Source organism: Chenopodium album, chromosome 23 (genome assembly GCF_948465745.1).
Source record: "Chenopodium album chromosome 23, dcCheAlbu1.1, whole genome shotgun sequence".
NCBI lineage: Eukaryota > Viridiplantae > Streptophyta > Magnoliopsida > Caryophyllales > Amaranthaceae > Chenopodium > Chenopodium album.
This window is the reverse complement of record NC_137856.1, coordinates 26,817,926-26,845,756: the sequence shown is the minus strand read 5'-3', so window position 1 is coordinate 26,845,756 and position 27,831 is coordinate 26,817,926. Positions and strand designations below refer to the sequence as shown.

Below are 27,831 nucleotides of genomic sequence, written 5' to 3'. Positions count from 1 at the left end.
AGCATCATTATCATCACATAACAGAAGGGCAGAAGGCCATTGCTTAATTAATACTAATACGAGTAGTATCCAATAAAAATATTCTATTTAAAAAAAGTGAAACTTTCCCAACTTCTCTATAGAAAAATATCATGCAAAACTAGCACCGGGCAGCCTTATCATCTGTTCACCTTGCATCAATTTCCAAACCCCAATCGCATCATTCCACCCCCAGCATCAGCATAAAGGTTGGACAGCAGGACCTTGCTTTCCCCATGAGAGGTATCTAAGTCCCTTAAACTCTTAGCTGCTCTCTCTCCAACCTCCACATTACCATGTGTTCTACAGGCTGCCAACAATGTACCCCATATGACCACATCTACCTGCATTGGCATGTTATCTACAATTGCCTCGGCTTCTTGCAATTTCCCTGTTCTACCTAGGAGATCCACCATACAACCATAATGCTTAATATTTGGATCAATCTTATAGACGTTTTTTATGCTCTCAAAATATTTTTCTCCTGCTTCCACTAATTTAGCATGGCAACACACTGTTAGAACTCCAATAAAAGTTATCGCATTGGGTTGAATACCCGTTTTTTCCAAGTCTTCAAATATTCTTAATGACAAGGTAGCATGCCCATGCATTGCCAATCCACATAATATTGCATTCCATGGAGAGACTGAAGTGATATTGGGTCGTAAAGGATTGAAAACATCCACTGCGATGCTGATGCTCCCACATTTTGCATAAACATCAATAAGCGCTGCAATTAAATTGTCATTGAGAGGGATAGAATTATTTCTGATAAACTCGTGGGCCCACTTGGCTTCTTTCAATGCACCAAGAGATGCAATGTCAGAAAGAAGTGAATCATTCCATTCTTTATAAACCCTGATATAAGGGCATTCCAGGATGCAAGATGGGATTGACAAGCTTCCTCAAATTGTAAGCAAGCAAGATTAATTTTCCCACAAGCTGAGTAGAAGTGAATAATTGTAGATTGAAAAAAATCATAACAGTTGAACCCAGCTTTAACTATTGTGGAATGCAATTGCTAACCTTCACCAATTGCCATTACTCGCCCACATCCTGAAACTAAATCCACAATCATAACATCGTTGGGCCTTAGTCCTGCACTTAGCATTGAACGATACAGTGTCAAAGCTTCGACTAGCCTATCTACTTGTATATATGCATCAACAATTGTACCCCATGAAACCAGATCCCTTTCAGGGATCTTATCAAATAAATTCCTGGCTGAATCAACAAACTTTGCCTTGGAATAACCATTCAACATCACATTCCAGGAAACTATATTCTTTTCCGGCATTTCATCAAACAAGCGCCTAGCATCCTCTAAACTAGCTTTAACACAATATAAATGCAGCAAATTAGTAGAAACAAGAACAAAGTCTTTGAGTCCTACCTTTGTAGTCAATGCTTGGAGAGCTCTACCATCCGGAATCCTACTAACACGATGAGATGACACTAGCCAAAGTTACCTCATTTGGAGCAACACCTGTAACTCTCATACCCTTAAAAACTGAGATTGCTTGACTCCATCTATCACTTTGAGCCAAACCCATTATCATGGTAGTGTAAGCAACAGCCCCTCTGTCAGGCATTACATCAAACAGTTGGAGGGCATCACCCAACATACCAGATTTCACATACGCACCAAGCGTTATTATTACACGAAATCGAATCCAAACGTGAACACGAATCGAATAACTTTTTAGCAATACCAATCTGATTACATTTAACATACATACTAATTATATAGTTCTGTATAAAAATATTGGAATCAAGACCTGATTTTACTATTAAGGAATGAATTTGCTGGCCTTGAAAAATTGATTGGAGGGAAGAACAAGATTTCAGAGCAGAAACCAATTCAAGTTCATGATCAATACATTCTTTGTTTGAATTTCGGTTTCCACTTTGAATGTTGATTGAATTGAAGAAATTTGCCAGATGGGTTTTCGATTCTGATAAAAATTGAGGGGGTTTCGTTGAAAAATGAGATACCCATATCAAATTGGAAGAAGAAAAAGAAGAAAGTGGTGGTAAAAATTGAAGAAATGATTTGGGTTTGAATCGCAGGTACATGAGACGTGAATATGCGATCATAGAAGAGCTGCTAATGTTTGTGTTTTGGAGGGAAAACAATCGAGTCTTATTGCTTTTATTTAGGGCCTGTTCATATTTACTTAATTTCAGTTCAGTTCAGCTCCAATCAGTTCAGTTCAGTTCAGTTCAGCTCTTAATTTCCCTCTCACATAAAATATTAATTGCAGCTCAATTCAGTTTAATTCAGCTCTAATCAGTTCAGTTCAGTTCAGCTCCAATCAATTCAGTTCAGTTTAACTCAGTTCAGTAAATATGAACAGGCCCTAAATACGATCCCTTAACGTTCGTATTACGCTCACTTTTAGTCCTTGAAAAACTATTTGTGCCGTGTTAGTCCCTCAACCACCTTTGTTGGTGTTTGTCAGCCTAAAGTTGAGGGACCTTGATGACTAAGCAATAGTTTAGGGACTATGAGTCGGCAAAAAAAGTTTAGGGATGTTTTTTTTTCTTGAGAATTTATTAAAAAATGAATCTTTTAATTATTTATTTAAAAATTAATAATAAAAAACTAGCCACCCTTAAAAAAGCCCAGCCACCCTCCCCCTACTTATGCCGTAAGCCAGGGTCGGGGACGGCGACCACACCTACTCTCTTTCCCCTACCTACCAGCCACACCCACCATACGCAGCGTACCACCAGCACCATAAAAATCAACAAAATCCACTAATCAATCGATCATACAAATCAAAACCCCTAATTTATCACAAAATCATGAATTCAACCCAAACTATTCAACAAATTGGGCAAAATCATACCATTATTCGCCAATTCGCAACCCACCACAAATCATAATTGAAAAATCAATTTTCGCCAAAATCATACCACCAGAAACACTACCCAAATAGTTAAAAAAAAATCCCCACCCTAATCTAAACTCGCCTAAGCCTACACTCTACAGCCACCACAAACCCAGCCTAAGCCACGCACCACCACCAGCATCACACGCACCCACCACCAGCACCACATGCACCACCACCAGCATCATCACACACGCACAACCACACCCACCACACGCACCACCAACACCATCACTACCCAAAAAATTTTAAAAAAAAAATTCCTCGACGTACCTTATGAAATCTTCAATGTTTGGTTTATATGGTTGAATTCGACCATGAAAACCCCAGATCTGGAGTTTTTGTGGTCGAAGTCGACCTAAAAACCCATTAATTGATAGTGGTCGAATCCAATCAAAAGCCCTAGGGGTGGGTGGTGCTGGACTTCAAAAACCAAGGAGAGAGAATGAGAAGGGAGGAGGGAGGTGGAGATGAGAGAGAAAGAGGGAGGCGGAGATGAGAGACACCGAAGGGAGGATGGAGGCGGAGATCAAAGAGAAAGGAACTGAGGAGATGGAGAGGAGAGAGAATGAGAAGAGGAGGTTGGGTTTTAAAAATATAATTAAAAGATTCAATTTTTAATAAATTCTTAAGAAAAAGAAAAAAAAAATGAGTCATGGTCCCTAAACTATTGCTTAGTCATCAAAGTCCCTAAACTTTTGGTGGACAAACACCAACAAAGGTGGTTGAGGGACTAAAACGGCACAAACAGTTTTTCAGGGACTAAAACGGTACAAATACGAAAGTTCAGGGACCGTATTTAGTCTTTACTCCTTTTAATTACAATGAGCTACTGTACTTATCTTTCCTTCATATACTGAGTACTGTGAGTAGTAGTAAGTAAAGTAGTAAACCCTATAAACCCTTTATTTTAGGCATTACCCCATTAAAAAATTATTAACAAGTTTGATATACATGATCTATTACTCCGTAACTATTACTAAAACAGAAGATGATGACATCATCATTGCCCACGTGTCACTTTTTAAATAAAAAAATTTCCGCCTAAATGCAATGATGATGTCATCTTTTTTTCTTTTATTTTTTTGAAGAGCTATCATATTTAATATTTTTGAAATTTAAACATTAGAAACTTGTACATTGCAACTAAAACCTATCAATTTATCGTAGGAGATTGAAATAAATTTAAATAGAACACTAATAAATGGCATCCTACATTAAATTATGAATTAGATGACGTTGAACAAATACTATATCATAATTTTGATGAAAATCCAAAATTTCAAATTTACAAAATGTACGTAATTCTTATTTATATTCATGTACAATAGCTCTTCATTTTTAAAATGTAGAAATAAAAAATAGGTTTTATATAAACCTTGCATCGCACGGGTTTTAACCTAATACTTGTTTACATAAGGAAAAATTGAATTTTGGTACCTCGAAAATGGGGACTGTTGAATTTTGGTACCCGTTTAAAACTTTATTTTATTTTGGTACCCATTAAAGTTTAAAATTATAGCTTTTGGTACCTTCGTCCACTTCTGTTAAGTTTTGTAGTTAGTGGGGTCCATTATCTAATTATTTAATAATTTATTTTTTTTAAAAAAAGAAAAAAAACCAGCCAATGCCACCCCCTCCCCGTCAGCCACCTTTCCCCTTCTCCGTGCCGGCTGCCGGTGCCCAAACGTTCCCTGGTGCTGGCGACTTTACCCCCTCCCTTTCCCCCTGTCGATCTCCCTCCTCTTTCCCACTCTTGGCTGCCCCGACATCACCCCTTCCCCCCTTTCCCCCAAATCAATTTTTTTTGGGTTTTAGGGTTTAATTTCTTTTCTCTATCCTCAAATCATACAACAACTTTGGCTGGTGGTTGTGGCGACTTTGGCGTTCACGGTGGTGGTTGTCGGCTCGTTTGTAGTCGGTGGTTCATTTGTGGTGAAAGGCGGTTTGTTCAAGTTGGTTTGTTTGTGGGTGGTTCGTATGGTGAAAGGTGGTTTGTTTAGTGGTGGCCATCGGCTCGTATGGAGTCGATGGTTCGTTTGTGATGAAAGGTAGTTCGTTTGGTTGGAGTCGATGGTTCGTTTGGTGGTGGTTCGTTTGTGTTGAAAAATGGTTTGTTTGGTGGTGGTTCTTTTGGTGGTGGTTTATTTGTCGTGAAAGGTGGTCCCTTTGGTGGTGGTCGCCGTTGGCCAGTATAGGGAGGAGGCTGGTAGTGTAGTGGCTGAGGAAGAGGAGGGGGTGGCTGGAAGGTGGCAGGACCATGGCCCCACTAACAGAAAACTTAACAGAAGTTGGATGGAGGTACTAAAAGATATAATCTAAACTTTGATGGGTAGCAAAATTAAATAAAGTTTTAAATGGGTATTCCCCCCCCCCCCCCCATTTTTGATGTACCAAAATTCAATTTTTCCATATAATTATCAAGGGGCCAAAATGAGTATCAATTACATAATACTAAAAGAGAATCTGACATTGTCCTGTTCTGATTAAAAAATTTCCAACCACTTTTTTCTTTCCTTTTTTTTTTTCTTTTTGTATAAAATCTTTATTAATATCAATTAATATAACCTATAATATTTAAGCTTCAATTATTTGGCAACCATATTCGAAATATATTCTATATGCATATTTTTTTTTTAATAATTTTTTATAATAGGTATTTTTGTATAATAAACATATAATGTAATATATTAAATTAGAATAATGTACTACTCCTGCACTTCGTATCATTCTACAATGTATTATTTCCTTGAAAGTTTTTTTTTTTTTTTTTTTTTTTTTTTTTTTTTTTGGCTCCAACCAACTAGGATTAGACATAGCTTTTACTTTAAATTAAATTTATTGATTTATTTTATAATAATAACACTTCAATTCAATAACTATAAACATAAATATAAAACAAAAATTAAAAAACCATGATTATTAATTGTCATAAAAGTTAAGTCAATTAAATTTGTATAAAACACTTTTCCGGTTATAGTATTCTATAAAATATTATGCCGATCAAAACATGCCAAAAAAATAGGGAAATATGGGCTATGTAATTACATTGCACGGGTTATAATTAACATAAAATTTATTCTCATATAAAACAGTATAATCATTAAATTTTTGGGGTTTTTTTTTTTGATGTTTAATAATCAATAACTTTTGATAACAATATAATATTAATTCAAGTTAATTTTTTTTTGAAAAGAAATTCAAGTATTTGTTTCAACTATTTTTTGTTATATATAAAATTATTATGGTTATATTAAGTAAGTAATTCATAATTCGGTTAAGTAAAAACCGTGCATTGCACGAGACCTTTAAAAAGGTAAATACTAGTAGCATCTTTAATAGTCCGTAGTTTTAACAGCGCTCTTATAATCTAATATATATAAATTTGGAGTAAAACGGTAAAACCGGTAATATTTATTAAAAAAAAATAAAATCACTAATATCATAAGTAGCATCTTTAATACTCCGTACGTAGTTACTTTTACGATTATTTCACTAAATACCCCTGAGTACTTAGATAATTCACCATATACCCATGAAACTTTTCGAATACACTTTATATCCCGAGTTTAACAACAATGTCACCAAATGCCCAAATGACTAATGGGGTCAACTCCATTAGTCCTTAAGGCTTAACTGTGCCACGTGGCAATTTCTAATTGGTTTTCTTTAATATATTATTTTAATAATTAAACTCATAGTTTAAAAATTAAAAAAAACTTAAATTTTTTTTAAAAATACCATCCACCATTTTCACCTACCAGCTACCACTCTCGCCTAACCCCCACCACCGCTGGCGCCGAGACCCACCTCCCCCTTGCCGGTGGCTTCCGCTGCCCCTCCCCCTGCCATTGACGATCCTCCTCTTCCGCCTAAACCACCACATAGCCACCTGATTGAAACCCACTCCACTTAAAACTCGAAACACCTAAAAAAAACCCCACCACCACTCCTGGAAAACCCCAATTAGCCTCCCCCACCCTAAAAACCAGTGCAGCTAGGGTTTTTGAGGGTGGGGGAGAGTCAATTAGAATTTTTTAGGGGTGGTGGTGGGTTTTTTTAGGGCTTTTTGGTTTTTTGGTGTGGCTGGGGTTGTTTTGAGGGTTAGAGAAAGGAAGTGTGTGGATTAAAAATTTCGGGGAGAGGGAAACAATAGGGGTGGGAAGCTAGGAACGGTGGCGGCGCTAGAATCGTGGGAAGGGGCTTAGGTGGTCGAGGATGTTCCGACGTCGGAATTGGGGGAGGGGGCAGGTTTCTTATGCAACAATGTGAGTTTGGAGGAAGGTGGGGGTCTTGGGTGTACGTGGGTGGGGTTGACAAGGTGGTGGTCACCGACAAGGGGGAGGCTTGGCGCCGCCTAGATGAGGTGGTCCGGGAGCTGGCGAGGGACGGGGATTGGCTGGGGTGTGTTTTTTGTGAAGTTTTTTTTAAATTTTTTTTTAAAAGTTTTTTTAATAATTAATCAAGTAATTAAAAAGGGAGCCAATAAAAAGATGCCACGTGGCATAAACTTCAAATAATAATAGAATAAAGTCTCTCTAAATAAAATCTAGGATATTTTGTGAAAAACTACCTTTTAAACTTTGAATTTTGCGAAAAACTACCCTAAAAAGAAAATGTTGTAATTAACTACCTTATAAAGTATAAAATGTTGTAATTAACTACCTTATAAAGTATAAAATGTTGTAATTGACTACCTCCCACCGGAATAACACATTTGATTTTTATTTTCCGGTGTTGATCATGTCATGTGAGGGTCACATGACCCTTTAATGACTTAATTCCCCCCTTTCTCCCAAATTTTCCCGCTTTATACCGACTCTTTTCCTTAACAATACGATTATTCAGATTTTTATATTGTTTATATGCAACCCCTTTGATAAATATATGGGCTGAATTAGTGTAAAGCGTGAAAATTTGGGGAAAAGAGGGGAATTAAGTCATTAAAGGGTCACGTGACCCTCACGTGACATGGTCAACGTCGGGAAATAAAAGTCAAATGTGTCATTCTGGTAGAAGGTAGTCAATTACAACGTTTTATATTTTATAAGGTAGTTAATTACAACATTTTGTTTTTAGGGTAGTTTTTCGCAAAATCTGGAGTTTAAAAGGTAGTTTTTCACAAAAAATCCTAAAATCTATAATTAGTAACTCCAACTAAACCAAACCAAACAAGTGACTCGATCTTAATAAGTAATCCATACAACCCTTATAAGTAATCCCTAAAACCCTTAATAAGTAACCCTAAAACCCTTAATAAATAACTCCCTAAAAATAGAATAAGTAACCCCTATAATACTTGTAAGTAACCCCTAATCCCCTACAACACTTATAAGTAATCCCTAATATAATTTAAAACAAAATTAATAAATGAGAACACAACACTTACATATTGTCAACACCATCATAGTTTTCAGCAAAACGGTAACGAGCAACTGCAAGTCTTATACTCTTCATCTTTTTAACTTTTTGGTTGTACTGTTAAGCCTTAAAAAACTTAATAATAACTATAATTTATAATCAGCGACAGTACTAGAGTAAATATTACATAGTAAATGCTCTGCAGAACTACTAGTACGTAGATCCACTATGATCAGAAGATTCCTCACCATTATCACCAGCATGAATCTCTTTCAATATCGCTAAAGATTCTTAGGAGTGTGGCCAATAATAATACTTGTTGTAGTGATCACTTCCTTTCTTGCTCTTCTTGGCTTCTTTCTAGAACCTTCCTCAAGAGCCATCCCTGTGGTAGCTTCTGAGAAGGAGCCTTCCTTGCATTTCCTCTATGATGCCTTCTCTTTTATTTGCCAGAAGAATTCACTTCTTGGTCCTCATGTTTATCTGCCTTTTCTACAGGTTGCTTCTTACTAGCAGATATATCTCCCCTTTTCTTTTACTTGCTTTCCAGAAGTAGCTGCTATAGATACAACAGGTACAGAAGAAGGCATACAAACAGTAGAAGTGGGATCAGCAAATGCAAATATGGTAGAAAATAAAGCGAGTACTATATAGAGGGAAGCTTAGAAATAGTAGTAGCAGCGGCAACAGGTGCAGGAATAGTAGGAACAGAGGAAGGCTTAGAAACACCAAGTGCAGTTATAGAAACAACAGTAGCAGAAATAACAGATATAAGTGTAGGAAAAACAACAACAGAAACAGTAGGTACAACAGCAGGACGTTCAATTTCAGTCGCATTATCATCATCATCCTCATCATCATTATCATCATAAACTACTCCAAAAACAATGTGACCCTTGTCTTCATTGCCTTCTTGATTAGTTGATTCCAACACTTTCTCAACAATGAAATTTGAAACAACAACTAAACTTTGACTAATCTCATGAACTGATTGAGGAGAAGCTCCAGCAAAAATCTCCTTATTAAGAATCAATGGTGATAAATTAAAGATGTTTCCAGGTTAGGATTAGTATAAGAGAAAAGTTTAAATGAAGGCATTTCTTCTTGTGACAACACAGAAGACCTTTCTTTTTCTGGAAGTTTTGAATCCAATTTCACAGCTTCTGATTGTTACCTTATAAAATGAACATATTTTTCAAATTGATATGACATAAGATTCATGTCTTTATTCATCAACAAATAATTCTCTTCAACATCCTGAAAAAACAGTTGAAAACACTAAGAAAAATGCTACATAAAAACAAGTGTAGGGAATATTTCAAGCATTATGATAACCCCAAACTTGAACCCCACTGTGATCATACACTAAAGTACGGTGGCGTTCCAAAGGGAAAGACAAAGAGCAAAAAGAGTCGCCAACAAGTTTTAAGGAACTTGTACCCAAAAGACAATCCAAAAGGACCATCAACTACTCCATAAGGTCTTGAACCAAATAGGGTCCGGGGATGAGGGTACGAATCCAATCTACAAAAGAAAGGACCCGCCCTATAAAATAGGCCTCTACTTTGTTCTGCTCGTATTCATGTGCGCTTTTCGAATAACATACAAACATTATATTGAACCTACCCTGTTTATCTATGTTGGTTGAAATTAATGCACAAATAAGACTATTATTGGCGATCACTTGAATTAAAATCACATTAGCCTAAACCAAATTATTAATTATCTTATTAAGCGTGATTTCAAGTACAAATTCCCTTTAAACCTGCATAAAAGGCGTGATCAAGCAATAACAATAATATAAATCAAGCAACATAAAATTAAACAATAAATAATAATGATGATAATAGCATGATAAGGCATAATAAAGCTTGATAATAATAGCAAGACCCTAGGCATGATACTAACAAGATTAATAACAAATCCTAGCATGTCACTAAGCAATAAAGATCAAATCTTTAAACCTAACATGGTACTAACATACTAACATGATATTAGAAAAGAGCAAAGGCACCCTAAACATGATACTAGAAAGCATAAAATAACATCCTAACATGATACTAGAAAGCATTAAAAGCATCCTAACATGATACTAGGAATCATAAGCAATAATAAACATGTTTTCTACATTGAAAGAGAGTAATAAGATTACATACTTTGAAGCCTCGTACCTCTTTCTAATAACAAAATACACAAGTTAGTAAACTTCAATGAAAATAATAAACAATAATTAAAGAATTAAATTGAAATCAAATTAAATAAAGTTTAGACTAGATTTGGACCAAACCCTCAGAAATATCAAACCTTGCACGTCTAGGGCGAAGGCAACTTCGAACTTGGTTAAGAGATTCAAGATCTTGTGAATGCGGAATATTGTTTGAAAAGCTAGTTTAGAAAGAGAGGGAGAAAGAAAGCATATATTGCTCAAGAGAGAAAAGAGAGAAGAATTGATGATGAGAGATGATGATGAAAGTTGATGATTAAAAAAAGGGAGATAAGACCTCTATTTATAAGAAAAAAGAGAAGGTCGAAGAATAAGAAAAGAAATCCGAATTCAAATCGAAATAAAACTCGTAGACAGCAGTTTTTACGAATTTTGTTTTTATCATATCTTTTGATCTAGAAGTCCAAATAAGTCATATAATATGTCGTTGGAAAGCTCTTGAAGTCTACTTTCTAATGAAACTGGAATCAGATTAAAAACCTTTGTAGATAAAAAGATATGGACGAAATAGTGAAAGGGTGTCAGTTTTGGATAGAGTTTCGTATATCTTTAATATCTTTTTCGTTATAGCTCGGATTTAATATTATAATATATCATTGGAAAGATAATTTCAAGATCTATCCAACCATATAAAATTTGGATAAAAAATATGAGGCACGAAAATAATATATGACTATCTTTGAACATGTTTAAATCCGAATAGAATTAGGAAAGTTTTAAAAAAGGAAAGTTTATATTTAAATCAAATTCCATGATCTTATCTTTTCAAAAAAGGATAATTAAGATATTTTAGAAACTTATAAAAGATTCCAATCAATCCTAATTAGTTTAGGAATAGGATTAAACCTTTGGACCCTCCTCATGATCATTGGGTCGTAGGTAAAATCCGGTTTGGGCCTAGTTTAGTATTTTGGCCATAACTTCCTCATTATTCATCGGAATTGGGCTTATAATATATCGTTGGAAAGGTCTTTTAAAGCCCCATCCAACTACACCATTATTGGACCCTTATCATGGACCAAAATAAACTGAATTGGACGTTTTTATAAAATAGAGTGGGTTTTCTAAAATAGAAAGAAAGAATTTTAATAAAAACTAACCGCATCACTTGACTTTTCAACCACTTTCACCTCATTCGATTATGTTTTGACGTGACATGTATTCATCACTGGGTTTGGTTTTGGGGAGACACAAATGGGTGTCTACAACAAGTAACCCCACTTTATGCTATAAAGTAACCCCAACATATAACAAAAAGTAACCACAATATAAACTACCAAGTAACTTACAATATAGATATAAACAAGTAACCCCACTTTATGCTATAAAGTAAACCCAACATATAACAAGTAACCCTAATATAAATTACCAAGTAACTTTAAATATAGATATAAAGTAGCCCAAGGATATACAAACAAGTAACTCTAGCATACGCCAAAAGTAACCCTACACATTAACTAGCAAGTAACCCCAACACATGCATTAAAAAATAAAAAACCAAGACACAGAAATGGAAAAAAAAAATCAAGTAAACTCGTATTCACATTCTTAGATATGTGATAAACTTCTTCATTTGATTGAATTCCTTCGGAAAGTTCAAATGTAACAACCCGAGGAAAACCAGTTAATTAAGGAAATATCTGCAGCAAAAGTGGAAGAGAGACCAGAAGTGGAAGGCTGTAGACCAGCTGATTTTTCGGAATCAGTCTTCTCATTTTCTTCAATTTTGTCTACTTCTGAAGTAGAACTCTTCTTTGACAACTTAGTGACAGGATATGTGATTTTGCCAATGTGTGCATTACCATATACTTTAGCTTCCTGATTCAACCTTTCCTTGACATCTTCATCTGTCCAGTGCCTAATCAAAGGCAAAGAACAAGGCATATTGTTTCCTCTAATTAAACTACAACATATGAAAGTAACAAATTTGTAAAAATAACATACACCCAACTACATACTTCTGTGTACTAGAATAACTAGCCAATTTCACTACTAGAAAACAGGGAAATAGCGACGGACTGGTTCCGACGGACCCATTATTCCGTCGGAAAAATCGAATTTTCCGACGGATTTTAATTCCGTCGGTTATTTCCGACGGATTTTACAAATCGGTCGGAAATTTCCGACGGAATAATAATCTGTCGGAAAATATGTGTTTTCCGACGGATATTTCATTACTTTTTCCGACGGATTTATAGTCCGTCTCCGTCGGTAATTTCCGTCGGAAAATATTTATTTTTTTTAAAATAAAATTAAAGCTTTAGAAACCCTAACAACCCCCTCTTCTCCATCAGCCGTTTTTCTTTTCTCCTTCTCTCTCTCCTTTTTCCTCCTATTCTCTATCTCCTCTCCTCTTCCCTCTCCGTTCTCACTCTTCTTTCCTACTCATTCTCTCTCTGTTCTCCTCTCCTCATTCCTACTCCGTTCTCCTTCTTTTCTCTGGTCGTGCTCTGCTCCTCCTCCTCCTCCTTCTCTCTGTTCTCCTCTCCTCATTCCCTCTCGTTCTCTTCTTCCTTCTATCTGTTCTCCTCTTCTTCTTCTTTTTCGCCTAGGATCCTCCTCTCTAACCACTAACCACCGACATCAACAAAAACACACAGCAGCACCGACATCAATAACACCATCACCGGCATCTACATCAACAACAATTTTCATTTTTTCGCCCTTTCTCTCTCTTCTCATGCAAAAAATAAAGGTTTTCAGGTCAAATTCGACCATGAAAACTCTAGATCTAGAGTTTTTATGGTCGAATTTGGCCTCTTAAACCCAATTTTGAGGTTATATATGCTTGAATTAAGGTATGTATTTTTTTTTTCAATTTTGATTTTAAGTTGTTTTGTTGGATTTTTATTTTACGATTTATGGTGGTGGAAGGCTTTTGTGGGTAATGGTTAAGGATTTTAATTGATTCTTTAATTTTATTGATCATTTTTGGTGGTGACGGTGGTTATTGGTGGCCACAGTGGTGATTTTAGGTGGTTGGTAAGGGTGTTTTGCTTAGGTTGGGGGGTTCGGTCGTATCCGGCTTGGGTTAGGGTTGTAGATCTAGGTTTCGTTTGGGTGGGTTTGGGTTAAGTGGTGTGCGATGGTGGTTGGTGGTGGGGGTGGTGGGTGGTGGTGCGAGTTAGGTGGGCTGGTGCTGTGAGGTGGAGGTGGTGCTGTGGATAGGTTAGGGTTAGGAAGTGGGTGTGGTTGGGGTTGACAGGGGTGTTTTGGGTGGTTGGGGGTGGTGATATGCCGTGCCGGTGGTGGCGCGGTGTATTTTTTTTTAATTTCTTGAATTTGTTTTACGACGGAATTTCCGTAGGAAATTTCCGACCGAATTCTGAATTCCGTCGGAAATTTCCGACGGATTTTGCCTTTGCCAAAACCTGTTTCACGACGGCAAATACCGTCGGAATAGTGTTTCCGACGGAAATTTCGTCGGAAAAGGTCATTTTTCCTACGAACACTTTTCCGACAACCATTTCCGACGGAATTCTGTCGGAAACACCTTTTCCGACGGATTTTAAGGTGTTTTCAACGGAATTTTTCCGTCGGAAATGGGCCTATTTCTAGTAGTGTTTCTCAGCCAAATCATCTAAAACAAATTGGCACCAATTATACTCTCGAATCTTACTAACATCATTCAAAGCCAAAGCCAACTTCAAATCGGTTGTCCTATTGGTCGTTGGTGTAAAAAGAGTCACCATTGCATACATCACAAAACATTTCTTAAATTTATCATTCCCCTCTAGCATATCCTCATACTTGTCATAACAGCATGCAACAAAGGAACAATTACTTCACGCTTTTGACCACCACACAAATCCTTCCATGAATTCTTTAACTCATTAACACAATTTTTGTTTGAACCTGGAACACGTAATGGTCCAATTGGAATCTAAAACACATCATGTACATCGCAAACAGTTAACTAAAACATCTCACCCGATGGCATAACAAACATATGACGGCTAGGAACAAAACACCTACATAAACATCTATTCATATCTCTTGGAAATTCAGTCAACTGAATTAGCGATGTACTACCAAAACCAATATCCTTAACAGCTTGCTTTTGCTTAGTAGTCAACTCACTCATTAAATCAACAAGACCCTTAAGTAAACACCTAACATATACTTCAAGTTCAATTCTACAAAACACAATAAAAAAAACACATGATTCCAGCAAAAAAAATGAAGAGATAATAGGTTCAATCAAAGTATACATACAAAAACAATAGAAATAAAGCAACAAAAAACATCACAACTTGAAGTATTCACAACAAAAATAAAACAAGTAAAAGAATTGAAAGAAACAAAAATAAAACAAGTAACAAAAACACAAGCAACCAAAAAACTAAAAAAACAGAAATGAAAGGAAAAAAAAAAAGAGTAAGGTAAGAATATATATATGTACCCATCATCTTCAACATTCACAACTTCAACAGATTCAGAACATGCTTTTGAAGATCTTAGAAGCCTTCTTGTAGGAACTGGCTTGACATTTTCTTCATCTTCATGCATAATCATCCTCCTTCTCTTTTTAGTTGGTTTCACATCTTCCTCCTCATCACTATGAACTACAGCAAGCCTGATATGTCTATTTTATATAGTGATTTACCCCCTTCCCTTGGTCATAATTAGTAGTGTTTTTTGCTCTTTCGAGCCACTTTTATTACTAATTGGTGTTTCTTAGTGTTTTCGTAGTTTTGGTTGAGTTTTGAAGGAAATTGCACTTTTGGAGCATTTTCTGGGATTTTCATGGAGCGACTACGAGCATCGGAGGAGCACGACCATCCGTTGAAGCCCAAGGCCGGTTAAAGTTATCGAACAGGTTATTAAGGGCTCGGTGCTTGAGATTCCGAGGCATTTTGGACCGAGTATTAAAGACCCGAAGAGGAAATTCGATTGGGCCGAAGATTCGGAGCCCAATCGAAGTCCAAAGGGGTGCCCAAAGTTAGCCGCCCAGTGCCATGGGGCGTCGCCCGAAGGCGCGCTCGGCCGGGCGGGGCGAGTTGATCATAGCAGCATCAGCGCTCGGAGGCGCGCCCGACCGGGCGCGAGAGGAGAGACCCGAGCAAAAAAAAAGGTGGGCCGGCCGGGCGGTGTGGCGCCCGACCGGGCGCGTGTTTATGATGGTGATTTAGGCTCCGGTTTAAGTTGTTTTAGCTTAAGATCTCTTGCTTAGTATAAATGCAATTTTGTTAACCAAGTTTAGGACCTTCTTTTACGCACTCTCTAGTATTATTATCTCTCTAGATTTCTCTCAACTTTTACTCTTGTTCTTGACTCCGCTTTGTAATTCCGTCAATTCGGTAACGATTTCCTCTTTATTAATTTCAGTATTTTTATTCCTTCAATTCCTTATGACTTGTTTAATTGCTTTGTTTAGTTTATTCTTAATCATGTCTGAGTAGTTTAAATTACTTTCTAGGGTTTATGGGGATCTAATAAATAATATGAAGGGGTAATTTATGATTGTCGATTGTCAATGCTTAATTAATTTCCTATTGATTGATTTAATGCTATGCAATTAGATTAGACCTGGTTTAATTGTATGAGTTTGGCGATATTGATTCGAGATTCGAGATATGAGAATTGATGTTTAAGCTTAGTTTCAATAGTCAGACTAATTTATAAATGGTTAGGTCGAGATTCGAGAAATGAGATTTAATACCGGTAAATTAACACTGTGATTGTAATACGTAGCGAAAGGCCCTTTATGATCAGATTAATTGATGCATTGATAATTGATTGTTATGCTCTACCCGGGAATATTGTTTATTAGTGAACCTATGCCCTAGGCCGCCTTTTATTATTTGATTTCTCCCTACATTATTTTCCCTACTCATATTCTTCGTAGTATAGTCTTTAATTACAACAACATTGGTTACCTTGATAATTTAGATTATAATAATTAATTAGGAATAGAAATATTTGTTTCCCCGTGGATTCGACCCTACTTCCCAATCTACTTTAGTTAGAAGACTAAGGTAATTACTTTTGATTAGGGGATACGACTTTACCCTGTCAAAGCCCACCCCCAACAGTATTCATCTAAAACTAACTCATGTTTACTGGGTTGAATATTAGAAACTGCTAGAAAAACAGAAGAAATAGAGTTTGTCCAAACATCTTTGGTTTGGTCTTTGTCTCCATTAGTACTATTTTCATCACCTTCATCCTGAAGATCTTTAGTTGAGGCTTCCTTTTTTGAATGAGCAATAACACTACTTGGATTTGGCACCAAACCATCCAAATCATGAGACATTTGTCTTTCTTGACCAATCACACCAAGAGAAGGATCTTTTGTAACAACATCAGAAGGATCTTCTGTAGCAGCATCAAAATGATCTTCTGTAGCAGGACTAGAAGGATCCTCTATACTTCTATAACATTCATTCCTTCAACAACAGCAGAAGAACCCTCTATAACAGTCCTTCCCTCAGATGGATCAACACCAACAAAAAGATCCTCTGTACCAACCACTCCTTCACTTGTATTAGCTGTTAAATATATAAAAATTAATGGTAAGCAATAATAAAATGTAACAAAAAACTTAAAATTATCAAGCTATCCCTAGTCAACAACAATATGAACCATATTAAAAACTTAGAAACAGTAAGATAACTTAACAAGTAGCCCCTATTTAACATATGACTAATCCTATGTAACTAATAAGTAACCTCTAAAATTTCAACTATAAAACACATAAAAACACATTTAAAATGACTCAGCAACTTAAAAAGTAACATATAAGTAACTCCACGTAAGTAATAAGTAACCTTAAATTTTATCTATAAAACACATAGAAATACTAAGACATTCAAATTTCTCAGCAACTTGAAAAGTAACCCATATGTAACATATAAGTAACCCCTAGGTAACTGATAAGTAACCTCTTTAAATTTTTACTATAAAACACCTAAAACACTAAGATATTCAAAATTACTCAACAAATTAACAAGTAAACACTCAAATATAAACAGAAAAACTGAACAGTAAGCCAAAAAAACTATTTTAAATGAAATTCAAAGAAAAGCAAAGTCAAAATTGAATTACAAAGGAAATTTAATGAGAGAGGAATTCAGCAAATACAGATTAATGAATGAAGGAGAGAAGGAGGCCGGGAAGTTAAAGCGGTTTTTTTTTTTTTTTTTTTTTTTTTTTTTTATTTTTTATAACGATAACGAGATTATTTAAAACAAAAAGGGCTCCGTTATTTGTAATCGAATTGGGCTGCGAGAATTGGGCTTATAGTGGTTGGCCATACGGTGTGGCCAGCCACATATAAGACTTTGTGGTATGAATAATAAATAAATAGTTTAAAGTTAGTGAAAAGTAATGTGGTAGAGTTTGAGTTTCGGGATAAACTTACTCAAAAAATGGTTTTTTTTTTCTTTCTCAAAGGTCATATGACTGTTATATAAGTGGGTTACCATCGAATAAATTAGTCAACGGTGAAAATTTAGCGAAGGTAGTCTTTTACAATATTTTACCACTTATTAGTTCCTTTCTTACAAGATTTTGAGTAAGTATAGGCTCATACCTGGTATAGTCCATACCAGGTACTTTTTTTTTTTGTTTTTTTGTTTTTCTTTTTTTTGCTTATAATATTATTATCGATAAATATACTGTTATTGTTGATTTTATATCGTTATTTTTTATTCTATACTATTAGTCTAGCGAAATTTTCGATGAAGAAAGGTAAAGTATATACCATACGATTATAATTAATTTTATACTATTAATACCGTTTCGTCCCTTGATATATGACCGCGACCCATCACGCCTCCAAAATTTGACCACACATTGAATTACTTTACATTGAAGAGCTAGTGAATTGAATTGTTAGGCCAGTGCTCCTAGGTTGGGCTAGTGATAATTGATTAATTGCACATACACACTTACGAACCATACAAGTATACAACCTTGAAATATGGATATTGAGGCCAGTGATCTGGGCTAGCGAAGTACTGTAACACAAAACACAACTTGAGCTTATTAATTTTGTTACCTATATTCGGCTTCTCATCTTTTGGAAGATCTATGATACAAATCTCGCTTCATTTAAGCACATGCAACTACTGGATTCTCGAGATCAATTACATTTGAATGCCAAGGTATGTTATTAATATTTAAATTTGATCTCTAAAAGTTTCATTTAATTAGTATTACTGCTAATTATTCATTGATTACTTCACTTATAGTCTTATTTGTAAATTTATGAACTTTTTTTTTTTATAACTGTACTTTGAATTTGTTACTAATTGATTGTTTAATTAATTACTTTGCGTTTACTAATAGATTTAATTTCAATGACTTTGCATTGACTAATATTATATGTCTGTTCTGGAAATGAAATTTCCCTTGATATAAGGATCTTGTTGAATATTTCCTCAAAAAAAAAAAAAAAAAGGATCTTGTTGAATATATACATGAATTGTGCAGTGATATAATTTACTGTGATTTTTAAAATTTACCTTAAAATGTGGATCTTGTATTCTTGTTGGGTGTATAAATAAAATTTACTGTGATTTTATAAATTTACCTTAAAATGTGGATGTTGTTTAGTGTATGAATAAAATTTACTGTGATGTAATTGAATATTTGCAATAGTTGTCAGAGATACAAGTGTGAATACTTGCATTGCTTTGAACATGGAGAATTGATTCATTCTATGTGGGTTTGAATTCATTTGTCAAGCAACTTAGTGGTCACTTAGGCCCATTTACAGTATGCGACATTAAGAAAGGAACATAGGACTATCTGATTAAGTACGCGCGCTATTAAGAGTTAAACTCTATTACGAATTAAGTATGCGCGCTACTCATAAACTCTATTTTAAGATAATCTGATATGAGTACTATTTTAAGATTTTTTTTTTTTTTTTTTTTTTTTTTTTTTTTTTTTTTTTAATTCAACTGCATGTGAATGTAGCGCAGATTATTGTATGGAGTCGTTAAGCATCCTATGAACCGATGTAGTTGACTAAGCCAAGTTTCACTCGTTATTTAAAGACGATCATGGAGCTCGCATTTCTCACTATCCAAAAACAACACCATACTTATCACAACTTAATTCTCTCATTGCTTATTCTGTCTTATCTTCCAAATGGACATTGCTACTGCGTTCAGTGTTGCTCAGACGCTGTTTGCGACATTACAGTGTGCAGAAGTCCGTAAGCTATGCTCCACCTTTGATTATGAGTCTAAGCTCCAGAAGTTGCTTGATACTGTCGAAATCATCAAGAACTGCCTCCTGGATGCTGACGCCAAGTGCCAGGAGCTCACAAATGAAGGCCAATACTGGGTCCAGAACCTCAAGGATGCTATCTATGACGCTGATGATCTGATGGATGAATTCAACACCATTGCTCATCAGTTGAAAGGAATGCCTGGTGGTAAGATTTCTAAGAAGGTACGCCGCTTCTTCTCCTCTAATAACCAACTCATATTTGCTTTTGATAAGTCAAATGAGATTAAGAAGCTTAGGGAGAGGTTGGATAGCTTGGCTAGAAACAGTAGGGATTTTGGGTTTAGTGACTTGTATAAGCCTATGAAGGGTAGAGAGGAAACCTGTTCTTATGTGTATGAACATGATATTATTGGGAGAGATGCTGACAAGGAGACCATTGTGGATTTGTTGTTAAATGATGAGTTGGAGAACAATATTTCTTTTGTGACTATAGTGGGGGTTGGGGGGTTGGGAAAAACTGCCCTCGCCCAACTTGTGTTTAGTGATCATAGGATTAAAGAAGCATTCAAAGATGAGATGTATTGGGTTTGTGTGTCTTTAGATTTTGACATGAAAGATATCCTAGGTAAGATGATTGGGAAGAATGATCTAGGATTTGAGGACCTGCACAAAAAAGTTCGAAATACAATAGAAGGGAAAAGATTTTTGCTTGTTTTAGATGATGTATGGTCTGAGGATGGTCAAAAATGGGATGAGTTGAAAAGCTTCTTAAATTTAGGTGGAAGAGGAACTAAGATCTTAGTGACTAGTCGCTCCAGAAAGGTTGCAGGAGCTATTGGAAGATATCAAATACATAATTTACAGGGTCTCTCAAACGAGGACTCTTGGAAATTGTTCAAGAAAATATCACTTGAACAAATGGAAGATGAAGCTGGCACTGGCCTTGTTGAGATTGGCAAAGATATTTTGAAAAAATGTGCCAATGTGCCTCTTTCCATAAGGGTGATAGCCAGTTTGTTGCGTAATCAAGATATAGCTACTTGGCATTCATTAAAAAGTATTGATTTGGCTGACATGTGTGGTGATGAGGATAGAATAATGCCAACATTGATGTTTAGCTATTATCACCTTGCTCCTGAGTTAAAAAGTTGTTTTTGCTTTTGCTCGCTCTTCCCTGAGGACCATGTCATTGATAAAACAGAGTTAATTCAGCTCTGGATGGCGCAAGGATATCTTATTCCAAGTGCTAAAAATGAGAGCATGGAGGATGTTGGTGAAAAATATATATCAATTTTATTGCATAGATGTTTTTTCCAAGATACTTCATTGCACAAAAGTCCTGGTGAAGTTCTTTATTTTAAAATGCATGATCTCATGCATGAGCTTGCTAGAAAAGTAGCAGCAAAAGATTCCACGACATTGACAGCTTGTAGAATTGATTATGAAGGGAAAGCTTGTCATCTTTTTAATGAAAGTAATGGTGGTCTGACTACTGGGTTTCGTTCAAGTAATTATCTGACCAAAAAGTTACGTACCTATTTACGTTTTCCTGTATGCCCGACTAGTAATGTGAATGCAATCATTTCAAATTGTAATTGCTTAAGGGTATTGGATTTGAAGAATTCATTGACAACTAGAAACTTACCAGATAAACTAGGTAAATTATTACATTTGAGGTACCTTGATCTCTCAAAGAATTATGAATTGGAGATGCTCCCTAAATCGATCACCAAGCTTTATAATCTACAAACATTAAAATTGATTTATTGTGTGAACCTAAAGGAGTTGCCTGAGGACACAAGCAAACTAGTAAATCTTAGGGTGTTGGATATAGATGGATGTAAGAGCTTGACTCATATGCCAGCAGGGATGGGTAAATTAACGAGTCTTCACACACTCACAATGTTTACAGTGTGTGCGGATGATGATGATCTCAAGCAAGATAAAAAAGGGAAGCTCATAGACTTGATAGCTCCTATCAGTAACCTCAGAGGTCATCTCTACTTTAGGCATTTTATAACATCAATTAATGAGTCTTTTAACAAATTTATGATTGTAAAACTCGATTCGTTGAATATATCTTATGATCTTGATTGTTATCATAAAGGTCAGAAGAAATTGCTGGAGGTACTTTTCTTTTACCGCCAATCTCGGAAGTTATCGATTAAGTACTATAGTTGTACCAATTTGCCAAGTTGGTCGTCAGGGCTTGTGAGTATCAAGTTGTCATATTGTAAGGATTTGCTATGTCTGCCATCACCACTAAGTCAACTTTGCAATCTCAAATATCTTTGCCTCTGGTCTATGAAGAATATGGAGTACATAGAGAGTGATGCACCAACTCCATCTGCGAAATTCTTCCCGTGTCTTGAGGAGTTAGAGTTAAAAAACATGCCAGCATTTAAGGGATGGTGGAGAGATATAAGATGGATTGAGAATGAAACTGTTTTCATACCATCATTTCCTCGGCTCTGTAAGTTGTATATTTTTCATTGCAAGAGATTGACATACATTCCTCAATGTCCATATATAAAACAGCTGCATCTTGAATCAGTCAAGGAAGCACTGACATTTTCTAAGAAAGAAGGCGGTCTTGAAAGCAATCCAATCTATTTGAACGAGTTGACGATAGATAATTCATGCGCTTTCATTTCCCTATTTAGGGAGGGATTAGAAAGCTGCACCTCTTCTCTTCGAAAACTCGTACTTTTGGATTGTCGGGGAATGGAGAATCTGGGGATAGAGCATCTCACCAATCTAAAATACCTCACATTAAAACGCAATACAGAAGTGATACCATGGGAATCCCTTCACTCTCTTTCTTCCCTCAAATCTCTGGAATATCTTTTTTTAGATTGCAGGAAACTGTAATCATTGCCGGAAGAAATATGCCACCTCACCTCCCTCACTACACTGGTAGTTCATAATTGTCGTGAACTGAAATCACTGCCAGAAGCCATCAAACACCTGACCTCCCTCAATACACTTGTAATAGAAGATTGCCCAGAACTGAAATCACTGCCAGAATCAATAAAACACCTCACCTTCCTCAATAGACTTGAAATAGAACAGCCCAGCCCTGAGCTCAAGGATAGATGCCAGGAACCAAATGGGGAAGACTGGCTCAAAATATGCCACATCCCTACAATCTCTGTTACTCGGACTCAGGTACCCATTTCCGACACAGGTATGTGTCCAAGTGTCCTCGGCTATTTTGTGAAAAAATTCCAAAGTGTCATACCCAAGTCCGAGTGTTGAGGGTCCGACACGGGTACTTGAGGTAAAAATAAAGAGTCCGAGTAACATAGCCTTCAATACATGTAGAAGCTTGATTAATATAAGGTAACTTATTTATGCAGTTTTTACATACATCAGTATAACATCTCTATTTGCTTTCTGGTGCATCAATTAACTTATTGTTTTATAAATCTGCAGAAACAAAAGGTTATTTGGCAATAGAATTTGAAATTGCCGAAATTTTGAGCTGTTAAAAGATAAATTCTAGTATGTACATGGTAAGAACTCTTGCTTTCTCACATATAAGCTGCTTTATCTAGTTTTTATACTGCAACTGAGATAATTCTGTATGCATGTCCTTTTCTCACATAATCCCATGGCTTATACTTGAAGTAAAAGCCATGGGATTATATCAGTGTGTAATCCTTTTAATCCTCAAAAAAGTGAATTACTTGAAAATAATTACTTCTTTTTTTTTTTTTTTTTTTTTTTTTTTTTTTTGTATAGCTCCTTTCATGTGATATTTCAGAGAGACTCCCTAAAAACTTGGTGTTAAATGTCACTCGATTTTATATCAGACAGCTAGGAGCGGTCTCAAGTTGTGACTGATTGTGTGGTTTGGCATTAGTCAAAGTATATATTGGAATAGCAAGAAGATGGCCCATTCTGAAGGTACCCCTGTTACAAAAATTATCAACAATCAATAGCTTTATATTTTATGCCTGAAAAACCTTACTGAAAAACATAAACTCACATAATTTAATGACTTTTAAGATATTTTTAATATGATGATGAAACCTTACAAATCATATACATCATAATAAGCTCTTATTATCTGTTTATTCTCTCTGTTGTGCAAGAGAGTATTTTGTAATTTTTTTACTTTTGTGAGCCTTTGCAGAACATATGTTGCAGTGGCTTCTTGATTCAATGGCCTTTAGAACCAAGGAAAATGACACTTGCTGCAGGTTGCTTTTGTGATTATAAAAAATCCAAATAGAACGAGTTGGAGAAGCACTATGCTGGTAAATAAATGGTTTTTTTCTTACATTTCGGCTTCTCTTTTAATAAAATTCTAGATTTTGCAGTGCCTTAAACCAGAGATGCTCTTATATGCTCAAAACCTTTGAGCTTATATAAAACCAAAAAACATGTGCTTTCAATTGAATTTTGTTTTCATTTGTTATGTTTACATTGACAGATTGATATTCTGGTCACTCCTGCTACATTCATCTCCGCGTACTGGGTATAACTCTTGAATTTTGTGGATGTCTCTAATATAGTTATATTGGAAGCCCTGAAGCATTGGATTCTTATCGGTTTTGCTTATACTCTTGCAACATGATAACTGGACGAGTTGAAATTTAACATTAACGAAAATATGCAGGTTAAGAAGCTCTCAGTGTTTGTTTTTTCTCTCTGTGTGATGTTTACAAAACAGTATTAACTTATATAAAGTGAAATATGGCTAACTATTGAATAATGGGCAGCCAGCTGCACGCACACAGAAATCCATGACAACTCAGCTGATGGATACCAACTTTCCCGCCCTTGACATTTTACAATGGAGTAGAACAGCTGGCTACTGTTTTGTGAATGACCTAGCAGATCATGTTGCAAACTTGAGACCAAGATAGCGCTAAAAATTTTAGACTCAGCAATTGTGGTTCCAGCAGCGTGTTTTTGACATCGAATGCTCATGTTACTGGCTGGCTTAGTGGCTTGCTCGTGTTGATGCACATGGTGCCCTATTGCTACATGATGCAATTGTACCTGGTAAAGAGATGGGCCACTGATGCACGATTACCTGTTCTCATTTCAAGTGGATCATCATTGAGCTGTTGCTGCGCTATGCTACCATATCAGCCCCTATCTGATGGTGCAGAGTTACCTTTGAAAGGATTACTAATGTGCTAACAAGTTTATGATTAACTACAATCAACAACAACGAAGAACGAAAAACAAGTAAAGAAAGAAACAAGAACAAATTTACCGTGGGAACCCGAGTTCCGGGAGGAAACCCACCAATCCACTATGGAGTAACTTTGATGATGACGATTACAAGCTCTCAATACACCATGAAAGCTCACACCTCTCTTAATTCACTCTCTTAAACCCTAAGAAGATGAACTAATCTCAAGAGGCTTTTTCTCTCTCTTCAATCTAACATCATGACCTAATTAATGATATACATGAGTATATATAGTCCAAATACAAGGCAAATAATCCAAGGGCTAAGATTATAAGTTAATAGCAAAGGAGAAAACAAGACCGTAAAACCGAGGCTCAAGCGTGAAAAAACAGAGCCCCGTGAAACCCAGTGGAGCGGGCGCTCCATTGGACAGGAGCGGGCGCTCCAATGAACAGGAGCGGACGCACCATTAAACTGGAAGAAAATGGCAAAAAACCTCTACGGAGCGGGCGCTCCTCTAAAGAGGAGCGGCCGCTCCAATTTCCCCTGCAAGACAGCTTCTCGTAAAACAGCCATATCTTCCTCGTTTCTTGGCCAAATTTAGCTTATGACCAGTCGTTGGAAAGCTCTTTAGACGAGCTATCACCTCCAACTTGAATCATATCAATATCATTTCTAGATCTTGAGATATGCCCATTTAAAGTCAACCCTTGCCTTTCGTTGTTGCTTTGTACCAAGCAAACAACCCATAGCTTAACATCCAAAGCTATGCTCTCCTTTGCCTCCTTGAACCACTCTCCACACACTACAAAACCCAACAATCTCCCACCTGCAGATCGGTTCAAGTGTGCACTTCATATATACTCAAAACACCTCAATTTTTTAACAACATTTCTCTATAACCCTTCAATCTCCCAACCCGGAAATATGGTTATCTCCAAGAGATCACACACAATCAATGGACACAACATCATCATTATCAATCTCCAAAGCACACCATCTACTTCCTAAACACCAAGGAAGCTAGGCACATCCTTTACACCAAGGACAAAACACCAAGGTCTACACCAACCTTGACACAAACACTTTCTCTTCACAAAAAAAACAAACACACTCTCTTTCAACCAAGAGAGCACCATTACTTCCTCTCAACCGAGGAAGCACCAACCCACACTTCCTTTCTACCAAGGAAGCAAAACCGAGGTCTCATCTAACCCCGATTCAACATCACAAGCAATGGAATTTTTCTTTGTTCTCCGAGCACTCCTACCATGCTCCCACCCGAACTTGACACCATCCATGACAATACACGAGCTTTTGGCCTTTCCCTTTGTTTGTGGAGAATTCCGACCATGCTCCCACCCAAACACAACACCCTTAGCTTGCTTTTCATGCACAACACCCTTGTGCACATTTTTCACCCACACAACATCCTTGTGTGACTTCTTCACATCACTCACAACTCTCATGTGAGCTCCCTTCTTTTGGCTCGTTTCAACAAACGACACCATCTTCAATGAAACACATCCCTCTTCAACACCTACACATGTGTTCCCCGAGGTGTACAAGGAACCATTCAATGTCCCATGAGCTTCAACAAGAGCTCCCTTGACAATCCTCCAAGACCCTCTCTCAAACACAACCTTGTAGCCGGCTTTGTCGAGTTTGCTTACGGAAATCAAACTTTTCTTCAACTTTGGGATGTACATAACATCCTTCAACTCCAACAAGCCACCATTCATGAGCTTCACACTCACATCTCCACTCCCCATGACTTCAACACATTCACCGTTTGCAAGGTGAACATCCTTAAGCTTTTCGGACTTGAACCTCCGAAACAACTCCTTACATGGAGTGGAATGAGCCGAAGATCCGGAATCAAGAACCCAAGCATCCACGGAGCCCTCCGTGCTTACACACAAAGCATCCGAATCATACTCCGCCACCGAGTTTGTGGATGCATCCTCATCCTCATCACTCCCTTGGTTCTTGCCTTTCCCCTTCTTCTTAATCTTGGGGCAACTTCTCTTCACATGCCCCTCACCGCCACATCCCCAACACAACACACTGGAATTCGATCTTCCCGGCCCTCTACTCTTCGACCTCCCATGATGACTAGCACTCCCACCTTGTTGTCTTCCCCTTCCCCTACTCTCAAACGCGTATGCCTCACCGGATGACTCCCCGGATTCTCTTCTTCGAGTGCTCTCACTCAAAATCAAATCCCTCACATCATCACTCTTTAGCTTCGTCTTCCCCGAAGAGTTGCTAATAGCGGCCACCACCGTTTCCCACGACGTAGGCAAGGAGGACAACAAAATCAATGCCTTCACCTCATCATCGAACTTAATCTCCACCGAAGACAATTGGCTCAATATCGAATTGAACTCATTCATGTGATCTGCGGCCGAGCTACCATTGCTCATCTTCAAATCAAATAATCGGCGCATCAAGTAAACCTTGTTCACCGCCGAGGGCTTTTCATACATACTTGATAGAGTTTTAATCAAACCCGCCGTTGTCTTCTCATCCTTGACATTGTAGGCAACATTCCTAGACAATGACAATCTCACTACTCCAAGTGCCTTGCGGTCTAAGACCTTCCAATCCTCCTCCTTCATACCGGAGGGTTTCGTTTCTTCAAGAGGTTGATAAAGATCCCTTTGGTGCAAATAATCCTCTATTTGCATCTTCCAAAACCCAAAATCTTTTCCATCAAACTTCTCAAGCCTTACTTTCCCGTCTTCCATTGTTAATCAATCCCAAAATTCAAGATTTCAAATTCCAATAACAACAATTGAAATTCCAACAAACCACTCAAATTTTGAACACCCACAACACCAAAAATTGAAACTTTAACACCAAAGAATCAAATTTGGATTTTCAATCACAAACAACAAGCAATTCCACACAAACTAATCCAAAAAACACCACCAAATTAAACTTGGCTCTGATACCAATTGAAAGGGATTAACGAATGTGCTAACAAGTTTATGATTAAC

At 36.7% G+C, this 27,831-nt stretch overlaps 1 protein-coding gene and 1 pseudogene across 1 annotated transcript; one reads left to right on the top strand and one right to left on the bottom strand.

Annotated features, from left to right (window-relative positions):
* Positions 1 to 129: 129 nt before the first annotated feature.
* LOC145607234 (pentatricopeptide repeat-containing protein At5g19020, mitochondrial pseudogene) lies at positions 130 to 2,094 on the bottom strand (annotated as a pseudogene).
* A 17,502-nt stretch (positions 2,095 to 19,596) lies between these two features.
* On the top strand, positions 19,597 to 24,713 carry LOC145607233 (putative disease resistance protein RGA1). The gene is made up of 5 exons (XM_081662955.1): positions 19,597 to 22,153; positions 22,601 to 22,848; positions 24,119 to 24,163; positions 24,408 to 24,530; positions 24,636 to 24,713. Exons 1-5 carry the CDS (start codon positions 19,597 to 19,599, stop codon positions 24,711 to 24,713), a joined length of 3,051 nt encoding a protein of 1,016 aa, XP_081519081.1.
* The last annotated feature ends 3,118 nt before the right edge of the window (positions 24,714 to 27,831 follow it).

What these genes read in the sequence shown, in the direction of transcription:
- LOC145607233 (XM_081662955.1), top strand. Translation starts at nt 19,597, where the DNA reads ATGGACATTGCTACTGCGTTCAGTGTTGCTCAGACGCTGTTTGCGACA. An exon ending in TCTCTGTTACTCGGACTCAG is followed by an intron (nt 22,849 to 24,118) that starts GTACCCATTTCC and finishes TTACATTGACAG; the next exon opens with ATTGATATTCTGGTCACTCC. An exon ending in TGAATGACCTAGCAGATCAT is followed by an intron (nt 24,531 to 24,635) that starts GTTGCAAACTTG and finishes TGGCTGGCTTAG; the next exon opens with TGGCTTGCTCGTGTTGATGC.